Below are 21,043 nucleotides of genomic sequence, written 5' to 3'. Positions count from 1 at the left end.
TGGCATATGTACTTCTCAAAAATCCCTCTGCCTCAACAAGAGAGAGAGGTGCCTGAATTTCGAACGAGGAGCTGAGAATATGTTCATTGTAGAGGTAATACACGCACACACACACTCATGCATTTGATGTTCTGATCTATGTATCAGACTGAACATTCTGTGGATTTAATTAAATGTTTTTCTTTTTCTATTGCAAAAAAATTTGTAGTGCCTTTTTTGCTATAAACACTCTTTTTTTAATTGGTTGCAGAACCCTGACAGTTAAAACTTCATAAGCTTATATTTTACAGACACCCTTATCCAGAGAAACTTACAGTTATCTCATTTTACACTACTGAGCAGTTAAGGGTTAAGGGCCCAGAAGTGGCAGATTTGAACTCACATCTGTCTGATAAGTAGCCCACAATCTTAATCATTAAACTATCACTTCCCCAAGCTTGGGCCAATCCTTCATGCAAAACATGTAAAGCTCCTTTATATTTTCAGGTTTGTAAACATGGGCTTTAATTGATACTAGATGTTTTCAGTAGAGGTAAAAACTGGAGGCAGAGATGATAATTGAAAAACATGAATAATGTGAATTTGTATGGAAGTATGCATGCCAACCCTAATGGACATGATTAAACAGCAAATATCCTGAGGGCAAATTAAATCAATTTCCAATACAACAATTTATTTGATTTATATAAACTACCATATTTAAAAATGAGTTATAATGTGGTAGAAATTTTGTCACCATGAAAAAACACTGGCAATGTGAATGAATGTATTGAGAATTTTTTTTTTTCTGCAGCTGGAGGACATCGGTGACATCATTGAGAAAATTAGGATTGGTCATGATAATCGAGGAGTGAACGGGGGTTGGCACCTTGACAGAGTGGAGATCAGGAGATTGCTGAGAAAAGGAAAGGTACTAAATCTTTTTTTTCTCAAAGCTTATTTAGTGATAATTCTACCACACTTTAGGACAAATGGTTAGCAAATGGTCTGTTCTGACATGCATGTTGTTAAAATGCCAAGAATTCTATCTGGCTTGATTGTATTTTGAAACTTAAACTTAAATATTCTAACACTAAACTTGGCTGAGAGACCCAATGTGGTCTTTTGCTGCTGCTGCACATACACACCAGTAGCCAATATTGGATCCACGATCATTTATTGTGGATTTTCATTTCTGTATAAGCAATATGTGTGTCTGTCTATGCAGGGCTCTGAGACGGCTATATTCCCATGCGAGAGTTGGCTAGCCCTCTCAGAGGAAGATGGTGAGACAATACGGGAGCTGGTCCCCTCAGACATCATCATTGAGAAGTTGTCTCGAGATGGAACGCTCAAAAGAATTCAGACTGAAGTTGATGATGCACTAGAGAGTATGAAATCTACAATAATACATATACATAATTTTTACTTACATACAAGTGTGTGCATTAGTTAGTTTTAATTGAATTCTTTTCTGTGACTATACAAAAACAAGTCTCTTGTAAATGATCATGTAATAGGATGCTGTAGGGATGACATGTTTTGTAGGTCAGCCTGGAAATTAGCATCACTCTGGTTCCTTGTGTGTGTTTAGTTCATATATATTCGGTGACCGTGACCACGGGTGATGTGTATGGGGCAGGCACAGATGCGAATGTATTCATCACTATATATGGAGACATGGGGGATTCGGGAGAACGTAAACTCAGCCAATCGGAGAACAACAGGAACAAGTTTGAAAGAGGAGCGGTAAGACACGGGAATTGTGAAATTTTAGAATTTTTTAAACTTTCACACCTGTAATGTCAACCTGGACTATTCATGAGTCTGGAGGTTTCTTAAACGATAGCGTCTTCCAGATGGCAACAGAGTGAAGAGGTGGTTGCTGCGGTGAGAAGAGTCTTTTATTATATTTCTTCATTGCTCCAGGACTGAGAGCCAATGTGGAGATATGATAGTTCCCCAGTCTGTCAGTCTGTGTGCAGTCTGTTAGAAAGTCCAGAAACAAACCTAATCACTGACACCCAGGTTAAGCAGTTTGATGACCATTCTGCTGTGGATGATAGTGTTAAATGCACATTGTACATTTGCTTTAAACAAATAAGTGCACGTTATTTTGGATTTGCAATCGGAGTGTTTTACCCATTGACTGTTCTTTAACTTTCCTCTGATTGGTCAGGTGGACACATTCAGTATTGAGGCAGTGGATCTTGGTGAAGTGTTTAAGATCCGCATACGCCATGACAACAGTATGCCAAGTCCCGATTGGTACTTGGACCAGGTTGAGGTTGTGGACACGGAAACAGATGAAGTGTTTCTCTTCCAGTGTGAGCGCTGGCTGTCTCACAAGAAGGAGGACAAGCGCATCGAAAGAGTCTTCTATGTTAAGGTGTGTGTGTGTGTGTGTGTGTGTGTGTGTGTGTGTGTGTGTGTGTGTGTGTGTGTGTGTGTGTGTGTGTGTGTGTGTGTGTGTGTGTGTGTGTGTGTGTGTGTGTCTTTTAAAACACATACCATCTTTCACTCTATGCAAATGAAAAGTGCATTCAAGTAATAGTGAAGTCTCTACACTTCATCTTCGATTTGAACTGAAACAGTGGGCTCTAGTTTTGTGACAAAAAAAAAAGAATGCATGTGCAAAAATCAGTAGTATTCATGGTGGGTCAATTTGGCAGCTTACAGTAAGTCCAAATTATATGAGGGGAAAGTTTTCTTATTATGCAGCCATTTGAATGGATTTTTTAAGCTTCCCATTTATATGCAAATGACCTGAATGTAGTTTACACCTCCAAGGTTACCAGAATTTTACAAATTAGACTTTTAGAAAGTAGCATTTTAACAGTTGCCTTTATACCATAGTTATTTGACATTTTTAAAATAGAACCATCTCTATCTATTGGTTTACTATCTATCTATCTCTATCTATTTTATTCATTGCATCACAGGCAATGCCTCATTTACTCTCTATGCAGATCTATATATATTCTCAAATTAATGAAGCCTCAATATTAAGTCATGAAATTATAATGTGAATAGATCCATGGCTGGTTCTGCTTAGCATAATCAGGTCTGCTGGGATCAACACATGTAAGTCTGCAGATTGAAGGTGTCATTAGCAGTTTCTGGCTTTGCAAAAAGGTGTATTTGATGGTATTAACTGATGAACGGTGTTACTTCCAGCTTTTAATGCTGTTAATGCTTGTTATGAGAGGAAAAAGGGAGGGGAGCATCAATTTGATCCCATTAACACAGGATCAGCTGAATGGCAAATTCTGCATAAATTAGGTGATTTTACTGCTCAGGATAAAAAAAATCGGGGCCAAATGATTTAATTTTTATAAATTGAATTTATATTTATAACTCTCTTGCTCTAATTGTTAACAGGTTAGAACTGAATCATTGTATAATTGTGTATCTGTGTAGGGATTCACAGGAGAAAGAGAGAGTGCATTCTGCCCTATAAGGAAAGTGGCTACTCTGGACAGCAACATGAATAAAAAGGGCAAAAAACGAGCCACTGAAGACGATGAGGAAGAAGAGGAGGAAGAGGAGGAAGCCTCATGTAAGAGGACATTGACACTATTCATTTGGTCACATAATCTTACAGTCATGCAATATCTAATTAAAATACATTGTATGTCTGTTTGTGTCTGTGTGTTTATAGTGATACCGTATCACTTGACAGTGAAAACAGGCACTGATCCTGAAGCAGGGACAAACAGCCGTGTTTATGTCATCATTAAGGGGTCAAAGCATAGGCAGACCGAACTTATGTGGCTGGAGCTAAAAGATGAGAGTGCCTTCACTCCCCAGGCATTCGACTCTTTTACCTGTTATGGTAGAGATGTAGGAGAGATAAAAAAAGTGGAGGTGAGAACATACATACATACATGCACAAAGTCAGTTGTCACCCAATTTGTAATTTAAGTATTATTACTATTCTTCTTCTTCTTCTTCTTCTTCTTCTTCTTCTTCTTCTTCTTCTTCTTCTTCTTCTTCTTCTTCTTATTATTATTATTATTATTATTATTATTATTATTATTGTTGTTGTTGTTGTTGTTATTATTATTATTATTATTATTAATAATAATAATAACAACAATAATAGTTGTTTTTGTTGTTGTTGACAACAATAACAATAACAATAACAATAACAATAATAATAATAATAATAATAATGGCTGATGTAGCCGAACCATCTTGGTGTGTGAAAGCTGCCTTGCATCCAGACCATCATATGAAAGCACACGCATTTGTGATCACAAATTACATCAATGTGAATTAGCAGAAAATTGCTAATTAAATTTAAAATAATATATTTTGTTGGTGCAGGAACAACATGTGCTTGGTGTATTTCTATATCTATATTTATCATACATTAACGTGCAGTCCTGAGTTTACAGTAGAAAACAACAAGTCACTACTTTAGGACTGTTATCCTCTTACGTATTTCCTTCAAATGGTCAGGCAGACCCAAGTGCACTTTGTGTAATGAGCTATAGCCTTTAGCCTGAACGTTAGCATCAGGAGCATTGCAAATGCAGTTTATGCATTTAGTTTGAGAAATATAATTTATTAAAATTGAATTATACTGAATAATATAATCTAATGTTGCTATTTTGCAAAAATCAATGACAACAAATAATTTTTTTTTGTTTGTGTGTAGTTAGGACATGATGGTGCAACCGCGGAAAGCTGCTGGTTTGTGGATGAATTCACTGTTGCTGTGCCGACCAAGGGCATCATGTATGTTTTCCCATGTAAATACTGGCTGGCTAAAGATCGAGGGGAAGGATTAACTGCACACGTGTTTAATGTCATTGATGCAGACACTATCGGCATTTCACGCAAGGTATACACCCAAACAATCAAACATACTCTTTTTCTCACACTCTGAAACATTCTTAATGACAGAGCCTAGAATATAATAAAAAAGATGTGGCTGGGACTGCATTATGAGGAGGGTGTGAACAGCATGTGAGCATTGATCATGACTTTCTGGTCCAGTACTAGGTTAGAAGCTTAGGGTGCTTTCACATCTATAGTTCGGTTCATTTGGTCCGGACCAAAAGCATAAAATGATGCATTGTAGCTTTTTATCAGTTTTGGTTCCTTTTCACACCACACTGATCGTTCTGTTCCGCACCAGTTGAAACAAACCAAAATGCAGTCATGTGATAACATCCACATCACTCATTGGCCACATGTCTTTGAGCGTATTTCCTAAACTACTTCTCGATTGGTCAGAATAAACGTGCGGGAAATTTCAATGAAACTCCGGAAGTAAACAAAAAGAGGAAAATACAGCATACAGTACACCATGGAGAGACGACTGCGTGCTGCGATTATGTCCGTGGTTGTAATCTACTACATCGCCTGTATACAGCATTCTATGCAAAGTCTTACTTTTCAGAATGAAGCACGAATGCAGCTTGAAAATATCATTTTAATGCACTGCAAATGGCGAAGACGCATCGCAAGACACTTCAGGAGGCGGCGAGCATTACTTTTGCGAAACTGTGACATGCTTATCTTCTGAAAATATTGCCAACGACCCACTACGGCAGCTGGTTTAGTCCAAAATGCTTTTCGCAGTTAGGTCTATTCGATCTCGGACCGTGTTCTCACCACAAACAAACTGTACCAGAGTTCGTTTGAAAGCGTACCGAGACCACCTTTTCAAGGAGGTCTCGGTCCGCTTGTTTGGTCTGCTTTTGGTGCGCACCAGAGTTCGATTGCTGCATTCTCACCTGCCCAAACGAACCGCACCAAATGAGCAATCGAACTCTGGTACAATTCAACCGAACAAACAAGGCAGGTGTGAAAGCACCCTTACTCTACAGCCAGGATAGTGGCTTAAATTGGCCTTAAACATGATCCCCACCTCATGAAAGTTCTCTCCAGTTTCACAGAGTTGTATGACACAGGTCTGTTAAGGTCACTGTGTTGCTGGGTCAGAATGAGCACTCATGGACTTACAAGGTGAAAGATCTGCTGTTGTCCCGAATATCTAAGGCTGCTGTCTGACACCATTTTTGCTTCAGTTGTTTGAAAGTGTCCATCTGGAAGTCTTTCACTTGCAACTCTTTTCCTTGGCATAATTTTTTCAGCAGCTTGCCAATTTCAGCATAGAAGTCCCACCAGGCAAAGAACCAAACATGCTCTTGTATTCATTATTGTTTCTGCCTCACTGTGATATTTTCAGATGTATTTAGTTCGACCTATTTAAAATATAGACAATATGTTAATTAAATAGCCATGGTGGCTAGGATAAAACAGTTACCTGTGAATGGAGGGTGTGCAAGGTAGAATATCCATCCATCCATCCATCCCATTTTCTACCGCTTATCTGAATTTCTCGGGTCACGGGGAGCCTGTTCCTATCTCAGGCATCGTTAGGCATCAAGGCAGGATACACCCTGGACGGAGTGCCAACCCATCACAGGGCACACACACTCTCATTCACTCACGCAATCACACACTACGGACAATTTTCCAGAGATGCCAATCAACCTACCATGCATGTCTTTGGACCGGGGAGGAAACCGGAGTACCCAGAGGAAACCCCCAAGGCACGGGGAGAACATGCAAACTCCACACACACAAGGCGGGGGCGGGAATCGAACCCCCAACTCTGGAGGTGTGAGGCAAACGTGCTAACCACTAAGCCACCGTGCCCCCAGGTAGAATATCATTTTACTAGTATTAACATTTTCAATAGTGGTAAAAAAAGAGACACTGTTTTGGTAATACCATTTTGGTAGACACATCCATAGAATGCAAAAGTCATTCATTGTTTTGGCTTGTACTGTAGGTGGTGTCTGAATCTAGGTGTTATTTTGGGTGTTATTTTGATGCATTCACCATCAGGTGGCAGTGTTGATCTTCTCTTGAATCTTTGATTTTTTTATGGGAGAGGAGAAGAATGGGGTTTCCAAAGCTGATGTACTGTATTTACTAATGGAAAATGAGTCTGGTTGTGAGCATGCTGCATTCAAAGCTGATATATTTACTAATGGAAAATGAGTCTGGTTGTGTTCACACTGCATGTAGTCAGTGTGGCAAAGAGGTCACAAAACTAATACAGGTCACAGTTTCAGCAGAACAATTTAAACCAAAAATACTAACTTAGTACATTAACTAAGCAGATTATGCCCCCCTTTTAGGTACAGTGAAGACTTCCACAATTAGCAGATAAGCAGACAGGTTGCTTGGTCCAAAAGGAGGAGACTGAGAAGTGAAGGCAGAGAAACAAAATTAAATGCTTTAACAACAGTAAAAATAGTTAATACTTTATTTGATTTAGTAAAATAAATTGAATAAAAGGCAAAGAAAAGATCAGTCACCACAATACCAGTCAATACAGTATAAAACAGTGAAGGGGGGAAGGTAGTAGGTGACTTAGTCAAAGCAAAAATGAAACAAAAACGCAGAAAACAGAGACAGTAGTGCCGCAGGATGTTGCCCTGCAATCCCAAACAGATTTCCAGAAGGCTACTTCTTTCAGGTGTAGAAGTTAAAAAGACAAACAATGATTTTATACTGTGACTTAAAAACACATGCTGTCGGGGGAGAAAAACAAGAGATAAGGACAAAAAGCAGTCCAAAAAGCCAATCAACACATTTAATGGCTAATGAATGAATTATTTCACTCCCTCACATAATTTTTTTTACATATGTGTATTTTGTGTGTGTTTGTCAATCTGTTTGTTGCTCGAGTTGATCAGTGGAGTTTACTGTCCTTTTGCCACTGAAAAAAAGGATTTGTCTGTTTTTTATAAACTGTTCATCTTTAAAAAAAGAAAAATCCATATCATTTGCAGCGTGAAAGTGATACAATCTACATCCACACAATCTGAATATGGAATTATATTATGGAATGCTCATTAATTATTACTGACTTTCCCTAGCTCATCCTAAAACTAATTCCTCTTGTCTTGTAGGTCATCTATGAGGTAACTGTGGTTACAGGTGATGTCCAGCATGCTGGCACAGACACACAGATCTATATCACATTGTTTGGTGTGTACGGCATATCAGCGGAGATCCCGCTGCCTAAATTAGAAGACAGGTATACCCTCGTTCTCTCTCTCTCTCTCTCTCTCTCTCTCTCCCTCTCTCTCTCTCACACACACACTCACACACACACACACACACACACACACACACACACACACACACACACACACACACACACACACACACACACACACACTAAAAGGTGAATGTATACACAAGAGAAACAAAGAGGAGGCTATGAGGTGTTTGTGTGTGGGTGTGTGGTCCCAGGTTTGAAAGATGTCAGACTGACACTTTTAATCTAGAGATTGAGGACATCGCTCCACTCCGGAAAATGCGAGTGCGCATCGATGGCTCTGGAAGCAGACCGGACTGGTTCCTTGATCAGGTGTTCTGTGTTCTACAGTCATGTTTACAGATCACCTCTGCATGGCAATAAAGATATGTGACATCTGATAGCTCTCCTTAAGTTATAAGAGAGGTTTTACTAAGTCTTTATTAAAACACAATTAATCTTGTTTTTTTTTTTTTAATTTAATTTGGTACCTGTCTGTAAATATGTCCAGGAACATACATAAACATGTTAATAATTGTTTTTCATGATTGTGTGCAGATTGTTTTACATAACCTTGAGACAGATGAGGTAGCACTGTTTGTCTATGAGGATTGGATGTCCCGCACATACGGGTCGAAACGCACTCTCATCTGTGAGATGCCTGCAATTATTGACGATGAAGAAGTGGTGCAACTCACAACTTACGTTATCGCAGTCAAAACCAGTGATGTAGCAGGTACACAACTCTACAAACCGTTGCACTATACCTGTTGTACATTACACATGACTACACATACAGTAAAATCCATACTGGTGATACTACACCTAACTGCAGAATAGCCACAGCTACACAAGTCAATGAAGGCTCCATTACACCCACTCCCCTTAATTAATGCCTTGTGTTAAACTGTAATTGTTTGTTGTAATGGTGAGAACAAAATCCTTAAATGTTATTGGTTATGTTTTAGGTGCAGGGACAGATGCCAATATATGGATGATTGTTTTTGGTGAGAATGGAGACACAGGAACTCTTGCGCTGAAAGAAAGCGAGAACACCAACAAGTTTGAACAAGGCCTGACCGACACATTTCGCTTTACAGACATTCTCAGTCTTGGAGAACTCTCCAAAGTCCGGGTGTGGCATGACAACTCGGGTGAATGTTTTGTCACTATCAGTGGTTTGACAAAATTTTATCGTGTGTATTCATGCATGCATATGGCTGTGGTAGGATGGTAAAAACCCTTCTACATTTCTATTCAGTATTTTATATGCTGCTATTGATATCTTCATGGTTTACTGCCATATTGTAAATGTAATCAGTGAAATTTTATACTACTATGTGGTGTTGACTGTACATATGTATCTTACAGTATGTGTATAAATCTGTGCATTCCTGAATGTCTGTAACACAGATTACATCTGTTTTTCATGACAGGGCTTGCTCCAGGGTGGCATCTGGAGTCTGTGGATATTTTTGATGAAACCATAGGGAAGAAATTTCGTTTTCGTTGTGACCGCTGGCTTGCTAAGAAGGAGGATGATGGGCAGATCATGAGAGAGCTGGCCTGTGCTAACAATGATGTGCTGGACTTTGATGAAAAAACAAGTATGATGCTCACAGACACACATGTCGGCATCCATATTAATATAGTTTTATCCATCCATCCATTCTCTACATCACCTATACTAGTGGCTTGCATGGAACCTGGAGCCTATCCTAAAGGCACAGAGCAGGTTATACGCTGTAAGGATGCCAGTCTCTCACAGGGCACACAGACTCACATACCCATTTGAACACTACGATCGATGTCAATAGATAGAGACGTCAATCAGCCTAAATGTCCTTGCACTGGGGGAGGAACTGAACCTACAGTAAAAACCCCTAAGGCACTCAAAACTCCACACATGGCAGAGGCAGGATTCGAACCTCTGTGGGAGCATGGCAAAAGTGATAACTACCAAGCCACTGTGCCCCCAACAACAGTATTATTTACCACATGTTAACCTATCCTTGTCTCTAAGTTACTAAAACTTTGTGTATATGCAAGGCAAGTAGAGGATTGAACAAGGCTTGTCTATTTTTTGGTAGGCTGAAGGTGGAGTTTTGCATGATTTCTCTTTGCATGATTTCCCTTCAAGGATGTCTTCTCACCTCTGCAAAACATGATGTTAAGTGAACTGTGTGACTCTAAATGTGAATAAGTGTTTGAGTGTGTGTCTGGGGTGAATTCCCACCTTCTGCCTGTGAGAGGCATGGGACCCACCATGACCATGACTAGGATAAATCCATTTTTGCATTGAAACATAATGAACAAAATAAACAAACGTTTGGGTAGTTTCCAATTAAAAGTGTAACATATGTCACCAGCATAAACATTTTGAAACGATTTTTTTTTCAAATGGTTTAAATGTTACTTAGGGAAACATTCGACTTCAATGATCATCACATATTTAATTTTTTATTGTATTATTGTAAATATATATATGTGTGTGTGTCATTTCTCTGTTAGAGTACGAGGTTGTTACAATAACAGCAGACACGGATGATGCTGAGACAAAAGAGAATGCCTGGATCATTCTGGAGGGAAGACTGGGAAGATCTAAAGAACTCACGATGGAGAACTCCACCAAAAAGAAACGTTTTCTACAGTAAACTATAAAAAAAGCTTTTTTTAAAATTTATAATTAATTAACAACTGGTGTAAAGTTCACATCACTATGGTGGGGTGAACAAAAAACTTTTTACAAATTACAGTAACGTGTGTGTGTGTGTGTGTGTGTGTGTGTGTGTGTGTGTGTGTGTGTGTGTGTGTGTGTGTGTGTGTGTGTGTGTGTGTGTGTGTGTGTGTGTGTGTGTGTGTGTGTGTGTGTGTGTGTGTGTGTGTGTGTGTGTGTGCACATGTGTGCTATAGAGGTGCCTTGGACAGGTTTGAGTTCTCCTGTAAGATTCTGGGTGACATTGTTAGTATCTGCTTGGGCCACATCCCCAAAGATGGCAAGAAGAACAAGTCAGAAGCCTTCTGGAGGGTTGAGGAAGTCATCATCACTGAGAAGAACCTTGGCAACAGGTTAGTGATTCCTGACATAAGTGCTGGGACAATGAAGTGGTCGATATTGAGATGCAATGTGTGGTATGATCTGTCTCATATTTTCATGATTCCTATTATTTATAGCACTTTTCTTAAAGTACACATGTAAGGCATAAAATTTGGGTCTTAAAGACAATTTCTCATTAACTTAACTAGATTCAAATAAAAAACTAAAAAAATAGTATTGACCAACCATTGCCAAGTCACAATACATTAGTTACAACCCCAGGTATCTATGAGCACAAATATAATTGCTAATAATAAAGAATTTGTAAGGATTTGAAAACAGTCCTCGGAGGAAGTTGAGAACCTTGATGCAACTATATATTGATACTATTACCCTTGAGAAAAGGAGGCCTTAGCCATGCTGGCCCATTTATTCTAGTCAGAACTACTGAATATACTATTCCCAGTATTTGTAATGTGCACCATAAATGTCAAGTATTCCATCTTGTTCCTCACTCCCTTCCCAATCCCTTATCTTTAGGTACATCTTCCACTGCAATTCCCTCATCCCACTCTCATCAAAACGTGATGACTTCCAGACCTTTGATTGCACAAAGTTTATTGAGAGCTTTGCCAGCAAGGCACGCAAACTGGTACCTGTGACATATGAGATCATTGTGATCACAGGTGAAGAGAAGGGTGCAGGCACAGATGCCAACGTGTTTCTTACTGTCTTCGGTACCAATGGTGATTCAGGTCGCCGCCAGCTGAAGCAGAAGTTTCGTAATCTTTTTGAGCGTGGCCGCACTGACCGATTCAGCATCGAGCTGTTGGATTTGTGCGAGCTTCTTAGAGTCTGCATTGAGCATGATAACTCAGGCATCAGTCCTGGTTGGCTGCTGAACCGGGTTGAGATAACCAACACAGCTAATGGGGTGACCACTGTCTTCCCATGTGACAAATGGTTGGACAAGAACAAAGCGGATGGCAAGATTAAAAGAGTTCTTTACCCCAAGTACTGATGACTTGGGATACCAACAAAGAATATGACTGCACTAACAAAAAGCCAATTATCTTTCCTTTTAAATGGAAGCAGTGCATGCTAAATACCAGTATAGAGCAAAAACACGTTATATCAGCACATGCATAATGCACAAATGATCATGGTAATAAGCATACTTAAAAATGTGCTGCCAAATAGAATTATGTAGGCTAATGGCTAAGTGTCCATGTTAATGATATTGCACATGTTCAGTATTCATTCATCGTACAACAGACTACTGATATATGCATATAGGAAAAAAGCAAAAAGGGAAATGAATGCACTACGTACAAATGTGCTAACAAACATCAACCATCATACACTGTGTACAAGAAACAATAATATTTTTGAACTATTTGAGATTAAGATATTTTAAATTTTAGTACACAAAAGGGAAATAGGAATGGTTTTGCTATATGTGCTAATGAATATTCCTCTGGTTCAGAGTTCTCAAGTGTCAGTTACTGCCATGGTACTGGACACATGCTCCCTTCCTCTTACAGGTTCATATTCAAGGATTAAATTTAGTTATGATAAAATACTAAAATGCAGTACTGTTGTACTAACGTTATTGAATGCACACACTCAGGGCATTGACTATGCATGTTAAGTGAGTGTGATAGAAAAAAAATTAAACATTGGATAATTAAGTAAGATAAGTGAGATAATATGTTATATATGAAAGGGAGAACGCTCATTTGTAATGCTTTTTTATACTTTTTTGACAATATATAAGTATTTCTACCTCAATGGGAGAGCCTATATTATATTGCTGAATATCATATAATCTGAAGAACATGAATACGCATTTAATGTTTAGGTCATTGGCTTAAGGATATTTGTTCATTTTTGATGAACCATCACCATTTCTAATGATATCTTTGGAGCTTACTTGAACAGCACCAGTTTATTTTTTGCCACCCTAAGTTACTGTAAATTGTGTCTCTTATTTGGAAAAGCTCTAAACCATGCCTAAACACTTCAGAACATTTGAAGCCTACTAGGGTTGTTGTACGAAAATATTTCAAGAGAACAAGATGCATATGTATGCATACAATTTTTTGCCAGAAACACTACTGCTAATCTTAAGGGCCGATTAAAATATGCCGACAAGTACTGTACAGAAAGAAAGAAAGAAAGAAAGAAAGACATCCATTTTTATACTTGAATAAATTACTTTTACAGTTTTTATCAACCTGAAACAAAAATTTGAAGTGTATATAATGTTTTTTTATGTATATAAATATGTGACATTAATATTAAGTAGTTTAGACAAACTTAAGGAATTGTTAACTTTGCAGAAAATGAACACCCAGTTGCACACATATAAGGTTTTTTTTTTGTTTGTTTGTTTGTTTTTGTTTTGTTTTTTTACATTTTTTTATTTTAGTACTTCAAATTTGTAGGTATACTCTAAAGAATTTTTTTTTGTCATGTATCAAAATTTAGTAGCTGTGTTCAAATATTAAATCTCAGAATATGAAACTTTTTTCAGTGTTCCTCATGATGGCATTAATTACTTGAGAATGATTATGAATGAGAAGGATTAAGAGCCACTTTCACAAATTCAATTATTTAGCACAGCAAGTACACGTTTACACAACATTAAGTATATAATTTGTAAAAGTTGTTATTTATACAAGAAAATATTGAATATTGCTGGGAACTAATGTCATTTAACTTTTGATATCATTTTTAAAGATTTTGTGTTTGTCTCAGGAAAATTTGTGATGCTGGGATACATTCAATAAAACAATTTTAAAATTATGAATTCTGCTGTGCATTATATAATAATATATCAGATTTGATGACTTGATCAGCTGTGGCATAAATATTTGTCTGCAAGTGAACAGTCAGTTCTTGAAATTGATGTGTTGTATGTAGGAAAAATGGGAAAATGTGAGGATGCTCTTAAAAAAGTAGCAGTTCTTATGAGCTAATCGGGTATGTAGTGGCCAGTGCGTAATAAAGGTAGTCCAAGGATGGACAACCGGTGAACAGGGTAATGGGCAACGAAGGCTCAATGGTGCTTATGGGAAGCAATGACTGTCTAATCTGGTCTAAGCCTACTGTAGCACAAATGCTGTCTATGATCGAAAGGTGTAAGAATTTCTGTCAATTTCTTATTTTGTTTACCTCATAACTCGAAATGCATTTGTATTTTGCTATTTAGTCTTCTTTCCAAACAACTGCTGCGGCAGTGTGCCAACTTAAATCATGGCACTTGTAGGTTAAGTAAGCAAACAGTGAACAAGAGACTTCATGCCCTTCTTATGTGGAAGAACAAGAGAATTCCTGCCCTTCTTATGTGGACAGACCCCGGTTTCTCACCTTGGGTTCCATTCATGGGGCATGTAATCATTGCAACACTTTTTTAATTAATGCCTTCATCTCTGGTTGGGGAGCGGACCTGCCTATGGCATTTGGGAGGGCTCTTGTCTCTTATGATTGTCTGAAAATAGGGACTGTGTTTCTAGCGCTGAAACACTTCCTCCTGAAACTCAGCGGCTACCTTTGGTGGTCCCCTACATTCCCCAATCATTTAGGGCTGTCTGTGTTTGCGCCCTCTGTTCAGGTTCACCAGACCTTGGCGTACTGTAGGTAGAGATTAGATTCTTTTTGATGAGAGTGATTTACCATCCAGAGCACCTGATCAGGAAGCAGGCTTACTGCTGAAGCAGGGCTGAAGCCTGGTGGAATGCATATGGCATTTTTTCCCTCACTGATCCACTAGTCTGGCTTGCAGATCCTCCTCCCTTGGGAACAAAGGGTGATTCTCTGCACCTACCTGAGATTTGGAAACTCTTGGTCTGGCTCCTGAGCAGCACCAGCTTCTAGACTCTGGTCTTCTGGGCAATGGAGACTATTTTGAACCTTTTCCTCTGTTTTAATTAGTGTTATGCTGTAGTAAACTGCCCTTTTAGTACAATGCTAGAGTTCCTGCAGACATGCCTTTTTAAGGGCCAATCACCCTATGTGTAGTGGATGCAATCTCCTAGGCCTACGAGGCATGCTGTGTGGCCTCATGTTATGGCTCACTCCTCTAGGTGTGTCGCCTTGTTGTGCACTCTGGCAAGGGGTGTGTACAAACAGGATTTATGTGCTGTCGCAGGTTGGTTCTCTCCACACACCCTGGACCTGGACTCCACTACTGTGTCTTTCAAGATTAGTGGAGCTCTGCTTCCTGCTCGTTCATGCTCTTTCATGACCTCCGGGACATTTAACTCTCCGCATGTGGAGATGTTGGTATTGGCCTTTCCATAGCATCAGCCATGACACAGTATCAAGTTCCCTTAAAAGGAAACTGCACTGTAACATACGTGACCCAGTTCTCTGAGAACAGAATAAGATGGGCATCCCCTTATGTTTCCTTTAGACAAGTAGAAGCTGGACTAAGGTGTTATAAATGCCTTTTTATGGTCTTGCTGGAGCACTTCGCTTCATCACATGACCTACCCATCTACATGATCTTACACAGGGCTTTCGACACAACTTCCGCTCCTATAGCATCAGCCATGACGCAGCGTCTCGTTCCATTCTCAGAGAGCCAGGTTGTACAGTATATGTAACCCGGGTAGCTCAGGTACTGTATTATTAGGGCAAACTAATCCATGACTCCACATCAGATGATGCAGTATAGTTGCTGCTTGACCTTGGTGCCTTGGGTCCCTAATCTTTATGGATCATCTAGCATATTCACACTTTGACTCTCCTTCATCTCTGGTGAGGATCTTACTGGAGTTTTGCTTAATTTTCCTGAATTAGTTACACGCCCTTATTTCACATTGTTTGACTGCAGGCTGGCAGTTCCTTGGAAACATAACTTTACCTGGAGCTTATCCCAAGAAATTCAGGACAGAAGGATGGGATGCCAACCCATCACTGGGGACAATCTCACACTCATTCAATCACTACAGCCAGTTCTGAGATGCTATCCGGCCTACAAAACGTGTCTTTGGACAGTTGTAAAGCTCCCAGAAGAAACCCCTGAAGCATGGGGAGAACATGTGCACAGTGTGGAGGCAGGAATCAAATACCCAACCCCAGATGTACAACTCAAAAATGCTAAACTAATGATAACAATATGCTTACATTTTTCAAAAACAAAACATTCATACCATATGATATTATTTTTCATTTCTGCTTACACCACATTCTGAAACATTACAAAAGAGCAACATAGCAAATGTTTGTTTTTTCATTCTTAGCAATTATACATTAAAAAAAGTTTTTTTTTTTTTTTTATAGTTTATTTAGCCACTAACAATTACATAACACTGTGAAGCATGTAACAACATCTTTATTGGGTATGTAAAATAGTTCTTAGTTCCAGATATTTAACCAAGCATGTAAGACTGCAATAATTAAGCATGGCAAATAAAATGATAAATAGAGAAGATGAAAAGACAATTTTTGCCTAGGTGCCGAGGTGGGAGAAGACACATTTTATAGTCATATTTACATGCAAATGGTCAACAATATCACAGATTAGACCAAAAAATTTGAAGTTAGGATGAGCGAGGCAACTGGATTTCACAGAAGTTGCTTCCAAATGTTCCCACACTGCCATACTGTAAGGTCTTTAAAAAGCTATATATATACCAGCATGGGTTCTCAGCTGCACTCAAAATAAGCAGCAGCATGGCACAGTGTGTTCACTGATCCAAACATGTATGTATACACTAGGGAAAACTAACTCTTTAGAACATTGGGTTCCCAAGACTGAAGTTACTGCCATACTGTAGAGTATAGAGTTAATTATCAGACAAAATTATAACAAAATGGCAAAAAAAAAAAAACAATAACCGTAAAGCATTAAATATAGTTTTAACAGCAATAACATATTTATATCCTTCTTTGAAGTCCTAAATTTACAGATTAAAAAAAAAAATCGTCAAATAGTTAGGGATGCTATTGTGATACGTCACCTGGACATGTTTTCTGCTCAGAAAAAAACAGAATTTTGTTTTGTTTTCCAAGCAGGTAAATAATATTTATGTTGCATTAGTTAAAAGAAATGCACTGTATACATGAAAGCTTGATACACACTATGTAAAGATAGATGAAGCAAATAGCTTACTAATAGAGCCTTTTTTTTTTGCTGTGCAGATACGATTTCACAGGCTTTGAGCAAACACAGTTTAACAAAACAAAACAAAACAAAAAACAAAACAAAACAAACAAAAAACAACAAACATGTTCTTTCTTTACTGACTTGAAGTTGACTAGTGTTTCTGATATTTAGATGCCTTACTGTAGGTATCTTGGATTCAAGGACATTAAGCCCAGTCACAACTCTTTTATGCAGTGACAATGCAATTCTCCAATGCTAAGTTTTATAATGTAAAGTACTGATGTCCAAATTAAAGCAATGTATCTGTATTTGTCCTCTGACTAAAGCACTGTTTAGCAATTCTGAGTAATTTAGTGCTAATGTAGTCCGCACATAGTGACTATGAATTAATCATTCTTTTTCTCTACTATTCTGTTTGTTCTTCCAATCCTAACTTTTTATAGACTGCATTTTTAGTTAGGTAGGTTGGTTCTGAAACAGTTTGTTTGCTTGTCTTAACAACAAAGGACCTAATGGGCAAAAATGTCAACAATTAAACTGATTATAGAATGTTACTGAATTCTAAAGTTATTCGCACAGCCTAGCTGTTATTGCATTGATTGTAGTTAATTAAGTGACAGGTTTCATTACTTATTAGAATCCTGGAAAATCCATGCTGGACTATAATGAAGTCCCAGGCAAATCATTCTCCTCCTGTATTTTCATTTTTGCATTTGTTCACATTGCCATTGCCATCGGGATTAAAGCACCAGAGAGTTGTTGCTCCGAAAAGCATAAAGAAGTGTCATTGTATAATATCAACAAAAACATTGTTGTACCACTAACATGGAGAAACTGTATTTCATACAAGTAAATCAAATATTTCAAGCACACTTTTTAACAAAATATTCTTTAAAATTGCCATGTCGTTTCTTAACACTGTGCTCACTGAGTGTCTGAGTTTAGGCAGATTCAGCAGGTGAAGTAGCGAATGCACCACTGTAAGCGTAATAATGATTTTCTGCTACAAAACTTGGATTTCTGAATAAATGCCAGCTATTGCATCTTGAATGTGCAGCGTGTCAACACGCTTAAGATTTTTTTCTTTGAACTGCTACTTTTTTCTTTTGAAGCACCTAAATTCACTTAAAAAACTGTTCTTGAACTCTTTAAATAATATCCAGTTGCTATGGTGGGGAGTACTGTAGACATGCTCTGCTGTGGGTGCATGCCCCAATAACAATAAGACACACGTCATTGCAGGCCTCCTCACATATTGCCTGAGAAATGCCACTAAACCATGGTGACCCTTTTGTGAGGAGGTGTGTATGATGTATGTCATGTCAAGAGAACTATCCGTTTTACATACACACACACGCGCACACACACAAAATTTGCACTACAGAACACCAATCACATCAAATGCAAACACATGCAGGTATATACCTCCCTGTCTACAACGATACTATGTTAAATTATACTAAATTATACACTTTTGACTGTTGACATTACCCCTGAAGTAATTCCATAAAGTTAACCCACTATATATTTAATCAACATCTAAGTATTCTTCTTTATTGCACTTTCTGCATTACTGATATTGTTGTATAAAAGCTCTCATATATATATATATATATATATATATATATATATATATATATATATATATATATATATATATATATATATATGTGTGTGTGTGTGTATATATTCCGATTCTTAATGTCTTAATTCTTCTCTACAATAGAGGATATTTCTTTAGGACAAGTATCATAATAACTTATAGTATTCAATATAGAAAAAAGTAGAGAGAGAAAGAGAGCGAGCATGGCAGTATTACCCTGGCCTATATGTCTTGTACCTATGTAAACTGGGTCATATTCTTAAGAGTCTTCACTCATACAGTATGACATCTAAGGCCAGAAGGTCTTGGATTTCTCCTCCACAGTCTTATAGTGCTACATCCCCCAGAAGCCCCAGTCACACCACCTTCTTCCTGTTTCTGCAGTCCAATCAGTGGCTGAATACTACAGCGGCTGTGACGTGGGTAGCTTCAGCCGGTTATAGTGTGCAAGGAAGTGGACACACATATGCATACCAATTCACGTGTACACACTACACGAAACACACAGGTCCGACCTCCAGGTGATAGCGTGACATGGATGCGGTTTTCGGCAGATTAGCAATGTTTTTGATTGGAAGCAGTGAGGCTTCTGTCACTCTGAAGAGAAAGATAGCATTCCTCCAAAGGCCATCACGGTGCTGTACACAAAACAAATGAAGTAAAAAAAAAATATGAGGCAATATCTTCCTAAATTAGCCAATCATTTAAAATTTTTACTGAAAGTGTATCAATACTAGCATTCCTTCCCAACATGATACTTGGCTCTACTACTCAAATGATGTATTTTAGAACTATAATGTATATAAACCATTTCTTAGTTTTAGGTTTATTGAAATACCTGCCTATGGATTTTTATGCGATTTGACTACCAGGGCAACATTATAAGAGTGTGATGCTACTGGGAATCCTGTCACAGGATATACACAAGGGAAATATAAAGATGAAGAAAGAGGTTTGTGTGATTCTGAATACAGTAGGAAGCTTTAGAAAATGTGTATAATAAAATCTCTAGAACTGTGAGTAAGTGTACACTTGAACACCATTCTGTTCAATTTTGACATATTTAAGATTTACTTTATTTGACTCTGCTAAGAGTTTATAGGCATATTGACTGATAAGGACTGGTTTGCTAATAAGGATTTGCTCTAGCAGAAACATTATATAGACATATTCATCTGACAGCAAGAGACTTATATTTCTAATAAATACTACTGATAATAACCAATATAGATTCAGTAAGTATTAGATATTATTAACATTTCATATAAATGCACAAAAATGCTGTTATAAAATTATGATATGGTTATGATAATTATGATAAGTCAAAAAAACAGTTAAAGGAATTTCAGCAAAATAACTAGACACATCAAATCTTGTTGTTGTGGCAGTCTCACCCAGCATGTGTCCTCCAACACTTCTGGTTCCAGCATCATTCCATTCCATGCCATGAACCTCACTGCATTCTTGGAAGGAGACTGAGTGGCAGTGGAGCTCCAGATGGTGATGTTAAGACAGTGGATAATGATACGCTGCTCTGCCCTTGAAGCCAGCAGGTGTAGGAAGTTCATTTGGACATACTGAACTCTAAACTCCAGCTAAAAATAAACAGCACTCACATATTATCTTTTGAAAATAGAAAACCACTATTATTAACTCAATAACTATTTACTGTCATTATTTAAATGATTTTGAATAAGAAGTTAATCAGTGAAATTTAATGAATTAGCTGGGGTCTGTTGATGACGCCTGTCATCAGCTACCACCTATGACACAATATTTGCACTGTGCTTTACAATGTTGAAGATCTGAAGGGCATGACCAGATTTTGATAACATAACATAGCAGGAAAGTTGTATAGGCTTCATCGGGGCAATTTGTCAATGAATATAACATTTATTTGTTCTTTACCAGAACATTTTGTCCTTATAGAAATGCTAATGTAATAGAGCATTTTTTTTTAATTTTAATTCCATCCATCTATTTTCTGTACCACTTACACTACACAGAGTCAATATCTGAAGGCTTTCTCAGGGTATCTAAGGGCACAAGAAAATTGAGTGATGCCAATCAGCCTACAGTACTGTACATGCCTTTGGACTTTGGGAGTGCATAGATAAAACTCCCAAAACACAAAGAGAAGATGCAAAATCCATGAACACAGAGTTGAGGTGGAAATCAATAACCCAAACCTAGAGGTGCAAGGCAAACGTCCTAAAGACTAAGACACTATACTCCTGT

The 21,043-nt window shown here is 38.0% G+C and overlaps 2 protein-coding genes across 2 annotated transcripts in view; one reads left to right on the top strand and one right to left on the bottom strand.

The window, feature by feature from the left end:
* loxhd1a (lipoxygenase homology PLAT domains 1a) overlaps nt 1-13,789 on the top strand; it is a 42,267-nt gene extending 28,478 nt beyond the window's left edge. The window contains exons 27-42 of the mRNA XM_027152921.2: nt 1-94; nt 794-910; nt 1,208-1,370; nt 1,574-1,728; nt 2,159-2,368; nt 3,400-3,538; nt 3,641-3,846; nt 4,643-4,828; nt 7,920-8,047; nt 8,266-8,383; nt 8,609-8,786; nt 9,019-9,204; nt 9,487-9,657; nt 10,562-10,700; nt 10,964-11,119; nt 11,628-13,789. The exon at nt 1-94 is cut by the window's left edge and continues 88 nt beyond it. Of these exons, the coding sequence (XP_027008722.2) occupies nt 1-94; nt 794-910; nt 1,208-1,370; nt 1,574-1,728; nt 2,159-2,368; nt 3,400-3,538; nt 3,641-3,846; nt 4,643-4,828; nt 7,920-8,047; nt 8,266-8,383; nt 8,609-8,786; nt 9,019-9,204; nt 9,487-9,657; nt 10,562-10,700; nt 10,964-11,119; nt 11,628-12,108 (2,827 nt within the window). The 3' untranslated portion in view covers nt 12,109-13,789. The remainder of the gene's footprint in view (nt 95-793; nt 911-1,207; nt 1,371-1,573; nt 1,729-2,158; nt 2,369-3,399; nt 3,539-3,640; nt 3,847-4,642; nt 4,829-7,919; nt 8,048-8,265; nt 8,384-8,608; nt 8,787-9,018; nt 9,205-9,486; nt 9,658-10,561; nt 10,701-10,963; nt 11,120-11,627) is intronic.
* A 5,080-nt stretch (nt 13,790-18,869) lies between these two features.
* Nucleotides 18,870-21,043, bottom strand: part of col27a1a (collagen, type XXVII, alpha 1a) — a 63,279-nt gene continuing 61,105 nt past the window's right edge. The window contains exons 60-61 of the mRNA XM_047806022.1: nt 20,200-20,400; nt 18,870-19,443 (exon numbers count right to left, since the gene is read on the bottom strand). Coding sequence (XP_047661978.1) covers nt 19,297-19,443; nt 20,200-20,400 — 348 coding nt within the window. The 3' untranslated portion in view covers nt 18,870-19,296. The remainder of the gene's footprint in view (nt 19,444-20,199; nt 20,401-21,043) is intronic.

This window comes from Tachysurus fulvidraco, chromosome 21, assembly GCF_022655615.1.
Source record: "Tachysurus fulvidraco isolate hzauxx_2018 chromosome 21, HZAU_PFXX_2.0, whole genome shotgun sequence".
NCBI classification, from domain to species: domain Eukaryota; kingdom Metazoa; phylum Chordata; class Actinopteri; order Siluriformes; family Bagridae; genus Tachysurus; species Tachysurus fulvidraco.
Note: the sequence above shows the minus strand (reverse complement) of the source record. Positions and strands in the feature narration are given on the sequence as shown.